At 58.2% G+C, this 8,978-nt stretch overlaps 1 protein-coding gene across 2 annotated transcripts; it reads right to left on the bottom strand.

Annotated features, from left to right (window-relative positions):
- Positions 1-437: 437 nt before the first annotated feature.
- LOC111530380 (hormone-sensitive lipase) lies at positions 438-7,217 on the bottom strand. Of its 2 annotated transcripts, XM_026450776.2 has the most exons (7): positions 5,559-7,209; positions 3,474-3,564; positions 3,218-3,363; positions 2,848-3,033; positions 2,416-2,710; positions 1,404-1,631; positions 438-799 (listed from the first exon to the last, which is right to left on the bottom strand). In XM_026450776.2, the coding sequence occupies exons 1-7, from the start codon at positions 6,072-6,074 to the stop codon at positions 615-617; spliced, it is 1,647 nt and encodes a 548-aa protein (XP_026306561.1). In that variant the 5' UTR covers positions 6,075-7,209; the 3' UTR covers positions 438-614. The 2 variants fall into 2 exon arrangements, with proteins under 2 accessions (XP_026306561.1, XP_026306562.1); XM_026450777.2 differs by lacking the exon at positions 1,404-1,631 and having other exon boundaries at positions 5,559-7,217.
- Between the last annotated feature and the right edge of the window lie 1,761 nt (positions 7,218-8,978).

The raw sequence follows: 8,978 nt of genomic DNA, 5'->3' as shown, positions 1-8,978 counted from the left end.
TCTCACTCTGTCACCTAGGCTCGAATACAGTAGTGTAATCTTGGCTCACTGCAACCTCGCCTTCTGGGTTCAAGCGATTCTCCTGCCTCAGCCTCCTGAGTAGCTGGGATTACAGGTGCCTGCCACCACACCTGGCTAATTTTTGTATTTTTAGCAGAGACGGGGTTTCACCATGTTGGTCAGGCTGGTCTTGAACTTCTGACCTTGTGATCCGCCCGCTTCGGCCTCCCAAAGTGCTGGGATTACAGGCATGAGCCACCGCGCCTGGCCAATTTTTGTATTTTTAATAGAGATGGGGTTTCACTATGTTGGCCAAGCTGGTCTCGAATTCCCGACCTCAAATGATCCGCCGGCCTCGGCTTCCCAAAGTGCTGGGATTACAGGCGTGAGCCACCACACCCAGCTAATTTGTTTGCATTTTTACTAGAGATGGGGGTTTGTCATGTTGACCAGGCTGGTCTTGAACTCCTGACCTCAAGTGATCTGCCCGCCTCAGCCTCCCAAAGTGCTGGGATTGCAGGCCTGAACCACCATGCCCCGCATCTTCCCTGGGACTTTTGCTGTGCTAGGCTGTCCCTTCTGCCCACCCTGGCTGGGCAGGTGATGGGAGTGAATCACTCACCTGCTATGGGTTCTGACATCTTTTGGGACTTGCGCCCACTTAACTCCAGGAAGGAGTTGAGCCATGAGGAGGCACCCAGACGGAAGTCTCGAAGGAGCAGGGCTGTGTCCCGCCGCACCAGCCCCATCATGCCTAGGGCTTTCTGGTCTGAGTTGGAGTGGTCCTCTGTCTTTGCACCTGCAGAGTATATGTGGGGAGCTGAGTTGTTTTCCTCTCTTTCTGGGCCCAGTCTTAACACGCAGAACTTCAGGCATCTGTGGCCCCAGGGACGTGAGAGTATCCAATTGCTTCAAAAGGGATAAGGAGTCTGGGCGCAGTAGCTCACGCCTATAGTCCCAGTACTTTGGGAGGCCAAGGCGAGAGGATGGCTTGAGCCCAAGAGTTCAAGACCAGCCTGGGCAACATAGCGAAAAACACAAAAATTAGCTGGGCGTGGGTGTGGGCATGGTGGTGCACGCCTGTAGTCCCAGCTACTTGGGAAGCTGAGGCAGGATGATTGCTTCAGCCTGGGAGGTCGAGGCTGCAGCGAGGTGTGTTTGAGTCACTGCGCTCAGCCTGAGCGACATGAGACCTTGTCTCTCCCTCTCCCTCTCTCTCTCTCTCTCTCTCACACACACACACACACACACACACACACACACACACACACGGGACAAGGAGTCTTAGATTCCTCCACCTGGCCTCTCCTTCCTCAGTCACAGGAGTCCCAGTCCCCAGCCCATCCCTGCAGGACCCAGATATCCATGCAGTCCTGTTTCCCTGCTGAGAGTGTGGGCCTCACCAGCATAGGCACTGACACACTTGGAGAGCACGCTGAGGGGTAGCAGGGGGTCCATGAGGCTCAGCAGGCGGGAGGGAGAGGCGGCAGGCTGCAGCATTGTGGCCGGGTAGGCTGCCATGATGCCATCTGGCACCCGCACCCCGTAGGCTGCTGCCCGAAGAGCCACGGTGAAGCAGAGGTTCCCGCCTGCACTGTCCCCCGCAAGGCAGATTCGTTCCCCTGTTGAGCCTGGTTTGGGAGAGGGGTGGTTGGTTACAGCCTGGCAGGGGCAGGAGACTGGGGAAGGAGGGCAGGGAGGAACTCAAGCTGGGAGAACTGGGCTCTCCAAGGTGGGGTGTGGGGCACGCCAAGGCCCAGCAGACTGCAGTTTTAGAGACTGGCAGACTGAGGCACAGATTTGGGCTCATGTGGTAGACAGAGGATCAGGATGACTCAGGACCTGGAGAGGCGCAGGAAGTGCCGGGAAAGTCTGTCGGGGCTGGAGGTTGGAAGCGGCGAGGGCAGGTGGTGGGGAAGGGGAGCTGAGCTCAGGCCTGTTGCAGGAGGGGGGCCTCAGAGGGTGGGAATGGAAGGTCAGGGTTCAGGCTCAGCACAGAGGGACTGGGCTGCAGGCTCTGTGCTCTGGGGCATGGCCACACCCTGCTCTGTGCCTCAGTGTCCTCCCAAGATGTTGATCTTCAAAGAGGGAGGTCAGAGAAGCTGGACTGTGGGCCAGGAGGCTGGCAGGACAGGAAAGCAGGGCCTGGAGCTACCAGAGGGGGATGGCAGAGGCCCAAGGAGACAGGACGGTGGGTGGGAAGTGGAGGTGGAGGAGATGGAGAGTCTGGGTGCCACAGTCGGGGACAGAGGATAAAGTGGCTGAGGCGGAAGATTGGGCAGGACCTGGGTGAGCAGGAGCTGGGAGGTGTGCGGGTGAGGAAGGTAGAAGGTGTGAGGCTGAGGCTGGAGGAGCTTGAAGCAGGCTGGGCAGGATGGGAGCAGGTGCAGGTGGCTGTGGGAGTCTGAGGCTCACCAAGGAGGGCGCAGTGCTTGATGGCCCAGCAGTAGGCGAAGAAGCACTCCTCCAACGCACGGGGGAAGGGGGCCTCGGGGGCCAGGGAATAGTCGATGGAGATGATGGGGGCGCCCAGCTCCTGGGCCCAGCTCTTGAGGTAGGGCTCATGGGATTTGGAGGTCTGGGCCACGAAACCACCGCCGTGGAAGTGCACTATCAGGGACCGCGAGCGGGGTGCCTGCTGGGGGCGCGGCCACAGCTCCAGGCTCCGTTGGCCGTTGGATTTTACCAGGCTGCTGAGCTCCTCACTGTCCTGGGGGTGAGGAGGGAGGCGGTGTGTGAGGTTGGGGAGAGCTGGCCAGGGCTGCACCCCTCCATGGGCATGCCAAGGCAGGAGCTGCCCGTGCTTCTCGGCTGTGTCCCTATCCCTGGCTGAGGCTGGAACCCTACCTGTCCTTCACGCAGGTCGTAGGAGATGAGCCTGACTAGGACGGGCCCGGGGCCTGTGTGGGCCAGTGGGGGTGAGATGGTGACCGTGAGTGTGGGGTCAGCAGTCAGCGGCATCTCAAAGGCTTCGGGTGGCAGGCTGAGCAGGCGGCTTACTCTCACGGTGGCCGATGCCATGTTGGCCAGAGACTGGAGGGAGGGGACAGAAGGGGTACTGGGGAGGGTCTGCCAGCAGGGGTGCCCTTCACCCCTCCCTCTGATCCCCAGTCTTTCCCCTTGTGTGCCATCCCTGGGCCTGGAGCCCCACAGAGACCTATTGTGGCCTTAGATGGGTCTCTGGGCCTCAGTGTCCCCATCTATAACAGGCCCTCACCGATAGCACTTCCATCTCGGTGATGTTCCAGAAGGCTTTCCAGAAGTGCACGTCCAGGTTCTGTGTGATCCGCTCAAACTCAGCCCCACGCAGCTCGGGGTCGATGGCAAAGCGGCCGCTGGTGAAGAGGGAGCTGGCGGCCACACCTGGGGTTCGGAAGGGGTGTCAGGGAGCCCCAGTGGGTCAGGCTACTTGGGCAGGAGTGGGGAGGAGGGCCAGGAGGGTAGGCTGCGAGTAGAACCCGGCTGGGACTCACTGAGGCCTGTCTCGTTGCGTTTGTAGTGCTCTCCGAAGGACACCAGCCCAATGGAGATGGTCTGCAGGAATGGCCGGATGGCAGGTGTGAACTGTGGAGAGACGCAGCTGCGTCACCTACCGCTCAGGAGAGGGATGGGGACAGGGCAGGAGCGAGGCACAGGGATGTGTGGGGAAGACACGTTCATTGAGTAAATGTTTCATGAGCTCCTACTGTGTGCTGGGCATAGCCCTCACCTGGTTCAAGGACCTGATGTTCTCAAACATCAGCATTAAGTGATGATTAAATCAGCATTAAAATGATCAGCAGATAAGCAAAGCCATGCACAGTATCACAACAAGGAATGACGAATGGTTTGAAAAAAAAAAAAAAGGCAGTAGGTGGAGAGGACACGAGCGATGACTAGGGGGTCAGGCTACTTAGCGGGTCTTGGAGGAGACATCTGACTGAAGCGAGGGGAGGGTGTTCCCTGCACAGGGCACAGAGAGCGTGAAGGCTTAAAGGTGAGCTCATAGGAGACTGAGGCAGGAGAATCGCTTGAACCAGGGAGGCAGAGGTTGCAGTGAGTGGAGATCACTGCACTCCAGCCTGGGCAACAGAGCGAGACTCCGTCTCAAAAACAAACAAACAAAAAAAAAGGTGAGCTCATGCTTGGTGGTTGACCTGGGTAGCGACAGCCAGGGGGCCAGTGTGGCTGCAGCAGAGTGAGCAGTGGGGAGAGGGGCAGGCGGTGACACTGGAGAGGCGAAGGGGGCTCATGCAGGGCCTGGGCAGAGGAATTCGGGTTTCATTCTCAGTGCAGGGTGGTGCCACTGGTAGGCTGTGAGGTGGGGAGTAGGATGGTGCAGACTTCCTGAAAGTCAGAGAGAGGATGGATGGGGAGAGGGGGCAGCTGGAAGCCAGGAACAGGGAGATGGCCAGAGACAGCCCCCCAGGCACAGGGACTTGAGGCAGAAAGACAGCCAGAGAGGGTGACTGAGGCCTAGACATGGGGCCAGCCGGCCACCACAGACAGCGTCTGACAGAGTAGACAGGCAGTTAAGGAAAGATGGTGGGGGCTGGGTGCGGTGGCTCATGCCTGTAAACCCAGCACTTTGGGAGGCCTAGGCGGGCGGATCAGTTGAGGTCAGGAGTTTGAGACCAGCCTGGCCAACGTGATGAAACCCCATCCCTACTAAACAAAATACAAAAAAAAAAAAAAAAAAAAAATAAACAAGACAATGGGGACACAGGATCAGAGGAAACGGAGCCGCAGGAGGCCAAGGCAAGGGACTGGTGCATTCTTGTGTTCACTCTACACTGGCCAAGGTCCTACTGCATGCTAGACACCGGGCTGGTCCAGTGACCAAGACAGGGGAGGCCTCTGCCCTCCCAGAGGCTAACATTTTAGAGGGGAGACTGCCCTGTACCAAAGCAGAGCTGGGCCCTGCCCCTGGCCAGGTGCCCAGTAGGCCAGAGGGCACCTGAATGCCTGGCTATTATGGCTGGGATGCTGGTTCGGGCAGCCCCGGGATCTCTTTCTCATGACTCTAGGGTCACGGCTGGGACACAGGGAGGAGCTGGCTGGCCCCGCTGGGCTGATCAATACTCGTGGGTTCAGCCCTGGTGAGGGGAGGTTTCCAGGAACACCTGGGCTGGGTTGCTGAGAACAGGCTAGCCGGCAGGGAAGCCTGGAGACATGGGGTGGGAGGGGGAGGCTGAGGTGAGGGGAGGCCCAGAAAGACTACAGGGTCACATGGCTCCAGATCCCTCCCTGAGGGGTCTCAACCTCAAGTGACTTCAGGGGCCAGACAGGTAACAGAGTGAATGTATCTCCTGTGTGTAGGATGATAGAGAGTAGTGGATATCCTGGTGAAAAAAGCTCTGCAAGTTGGATTTCTTACTACCCAGCAGATACGACCTAGGGCCCATGAGTTTGAGACCCCTGGTGCAGCTCTGTCTGAGCTCCAGCCAACTTCCCCTTTCTGTACCTGCTGTTTGCTGAGTCCGATAATGCTGATCACTGTGGTTACTTTACCATATTATAGGCCAGGCCAGGGGCCACCAGGTGCCTTCATCGTGGGCCCAGAGGGGCAGGGGGCTCACCTGGAAGCCCAGGCAGCGGCCATAGAAGCATCCCTTATGCAGCGTAACATACTCCCGGAGGAAGTCGGCGGTGAGCCCCTCGTCGCCCTCAAAGAAGAGCACCCCCGGCTGATTGGTAACCAGCAGGCGCTGGGCGTAGTAGACCAGAGCGCGGAGCTGGGTGAGGGCAGCCAGGTAAGCCTCCAGCTCGGCCAGGTTGTGGTTGGTGCGGAAGAAGATGCTGCGGCGGTTGGAGGCCACATAGCGGGATTTGTGCAGGAGGTGTGCCACGCAGCAGCGGGCTGTGTGCACCAGGCTGCGGTACCCATTGGCGGGTGTCTCTGGGTCCAGGTCAAAGAGGTGCGCCACACCCAGCAGGCGGCCCAGGGCCGGCTCCAGCCCCAGTGCCTGCTCCCGCACACCGGCAAAAACGCCTGACAGCCTCTGGGCCGTTTCCCCAGGACCCTGGCTCGAGAAGAAGGCTATGTTGTCCTCCGCCAGAGTCACCAGCGACTGTGTCATTGTGCGCAGGTCCATGTTGTAGATGAGCTTCGAGGCTGTGGGTAGGTGGGGAGGCCTGTTAGGCGGGACTGGACCAAGCCTTGCTCAGCTGGAGCCCAGGAGTCTGGGCCATAGCTTATCCGCTCCTCCTTCAGACCCCAGCACTGTCTTCTTTCAGTTCCAGGAGCCCAGGACCCCAGGTTCCTCCTTTCGACAAAAGAGGTCACCCTCTTGTCTCTAGGAATCAGAAGTTTGGGACCCCAGTTCCCAGTGCCTTTGTCCCTCCTCAGGAGCCAGGAGTTTGGGCCCTCAGCTCCTCCTCCCTCAGACCCAGGAGTCCAAGCCCCAGACCCTTCCTCTTCAGGACCCAGGAGCCCCTGCTGTCACCTCTTTGGGACTCAGAAACTTGCTGCCCTGGCCTCCTATCCCTCGGACCCAGGAATCCAGACATTCCCTGAGCCCACACAACTCTGCTTCCCTAACTCATTCATCTCTTCTATGATCCAGGAGGCTGCCGGTCCTTCTTTCTTCAAACTTCCAGGGACCCAAGAGTCCAGGCACCTGTCTCCATGAACTCTCCTGGGGCCCAAGACTCCTTCTCCTAGATTCCAAGAAGTCTAGACCTTCAGTTGGTCCCCACTCTCAGGACTCTGGAGTCCAGGTCCTCCATCCCATCTTTCCTTCTTAGGCCCCAAGTGCTACCCACAGGCCCTTCCCCTCCAACAACATTTGGGAGAGTTCAGCCTGAGTCCTCCCATTCCCATCTCTCCGGACCCTGGTCCCCAAGCACAGCTCTCCCTGAACTCAGGAGTTCACAATTCTAGACTTCACTGATGAGTCATTCCTCATTCTTCAAGTCTGGCTGTGGAAGCCCCTCCAAATCCCAGTTCCCTCCCTGTTTCTCTGAGAGATCCCAAAAACTCAGTCTTGCTTCTCCCCCAGTGGGGTCCCCTGGCCTTCAGGCTTGTCCACTGGTCCTGGGTTGCACGGACGGCCCTGCTCCCCTGCCTGAACAGCGATACTCATCGCTGTTATCGACCTTGAGCATACCCGTGCAGGTCCCGGGCTGAGAGCTTTCTGTGTGTTTGCTGCTTTAGCGCGCTAACCCTCTGGGACCCATGTCACCTAGGTTCAAATCTCTATTGTTGCCACCATCCCCATTTTATAGGAGAGGAAACTGAGTAACCACTGTGAAAAAAAAACTCAGGTTTTTTTTTCGTTCTGAGATGGAGTCTTGCTCTGTTGCCCAGGCTGGAGAGCAGTGGCGCCATCTCAGCTCCCTGCAAGCTCCGCCTCCCGGGTTCATGCCATTCTCCTGCCTCAACCTCCTGAGTAGCTGGGACTACAGGAGCCCGCCACCATGCCTGGCTAATTTTTTGTATTTTTAGTAGAGACAGGGTTTCACCATGTTAGCCAGGATGGTCTCGATCTCCTGACCTCAGATCTGCCTGCCTCGGCCTCCCAAAGTGCTGGGATTACAGGCATGAGCCACCGCGCCCTGCCGAGGCTCAGGTTTTAAGTGAGGAGGTTAAAGCTGCACTGCAAGTGGCAGAGCTTTTGTAAACCCAGCTCTCTGAGTCCACAGCCACACTTACGTGGGGCTCCCCGCTAGGACTCTGGAAACCACATCTCAAAATTTTCCCTGGACTACGTCTGATTCGCCACACTTCCCGGTCCCCAGTGGTCTTCCCTCTGAGATCCTTTCCCAGGCATTCAGGCCGTCCTGTTTCTTGGATGCCTTGTCACTCAGGTCCTGAACAAGCTGCCCTTGGTGGAATGCTACCATCTGCTCCAGGGACTTCCCTCCCAAAGCCCAGCACCTTGCCTGTTCCCCTAGAGGAAGGTATTTCCTTTCCCTTCTAGGTCCTGGGGCCTGGCAGCGGCCATTCCTGTCTCTCAGCTGGCTGCACACTCACCCCTCCTAGGCATCTTCTGAGCTCCCCTGGGCTGAGACTGCTGGTCTGTGGCTTGTGCCAGTAGCAGCCTGGGGCTATAAACCCGGAGGCGGGGCTGGCCTGCCCAGGGTGTAGCCACACAAGCCACCTCCCACCCAGAAAGATCAGTGAGGACCACGTGCTGTAAACAGAGTAGAGGGCCCAGCTCCCTGCCCTGCCCCCCACCTGCTCCCAGACTCAGCTCAACTGGTAGTCCTGCTACAGGCTCCTCTGCCTTAGAACCCAGGAGTCCACACCCACAGCCCCTCTTCCCTCAGACCCAGGAGTCCAGGGCCCCAGCCCCTTCATCCTTTAGGACCCAGGAGTCCCAGCCCCAGTCCTGAACAAACTGTCCCCTCTCACCCAGCCAGGCTGCCCTCTCTCTCCCCAGAGAGGATTCAGGGAGCCAAAGGCCCAGTGATCTCAGCTCCCGCCTCCTAGTCTGGCCCTGGCACAGCCAGCCCCAGCTGTTGGGGGGAGAGAGGAGGTAGCCAGCCCTGCCTGTCCCTCCTGGAAGGACAAAAGCCGATTAAGGGCAGTGCCAGGCTCAGCTAGGGGCCTGAGCTGCCTGCTGGTCCTACTGGGTGGTTGAACACACCGGGTACCCTGGATCTGCCACTTACCCCTCTCAGCCCACCCTGCTGTGATTGGCATCCCCACCTCACAAATAGGGAAACAGAGGCTCAGAGAGATGCTTCACCCATGTCATTCACCTGTGTCATTCCACACACTCCTTGTCTGGCCTCAGCTTGTCACCTCAAAGAGGTACTCCCCAGTTGCTCCTCCCCATCTAAGATATGCATGCCACCATTATTTTCTGCCATGATACTTAGTTCTGTTCCATCCTGCCATTTGACACTTTATAATTTGTCTACATGTTTGTGCATCTCCCCCAGGACAGGACTAGGTTTTATGGAGCCATGAAACTTATAAGGTACAGGGGCGTGGCCCTTTGGGAAGAAGAAATACAGAATTACAAATACAAGATTAGGGCATTGGGCCGGGC

The sequence above is a fragment of the Piliocolobus tephrosceles genome, unplaced genomic scaffold (assembly GCF_002776525.5).
Source record: "Piliocolobus tephrosceles isolate RC106 unplaced genomic scaffold, ASM277652v3 unscaffolded_24803, whole genome shotgun sequence".
In the NCBI taxonomy this organism is placed as follows: Eukaryota; Metazoa; Chordata; class Mammalia; order Primates; family Cercopithecidae; genus Piliocolobus; species Piliocolobus tephrosceles.
The sequence above is the reverse complement of the archived record's forward strand: the minus strand, read 5'-3'. Positions and strand labels throughout refer to the sequence as shown.

Bases quoted from the DNA above. Each gene is read 5' to 3' on its own strand.
- LOC111530380 (XM_026450776.2), bottom strand. From the start codon at position 6,074: ATGGACCTGCGCACAATGACACAGTCGCTGGTGACTCTGGCGGAGGAC. The intron at 3,565-5,558 runs GTGAGCCCCCTG...GTCTCTCCACAG, and splicing joins GCCGCTGCCTGGGCTTCCAG to TTCACACCTGCCATCCGGCC. The intron at 3,364-3,473 runs GTGAGTCCCAGC...TCCGAACCCCAG, and splicing joins ACGCAACGAGACAGGCCTCA to GTGTGGCCGCCAGCTCCCTC.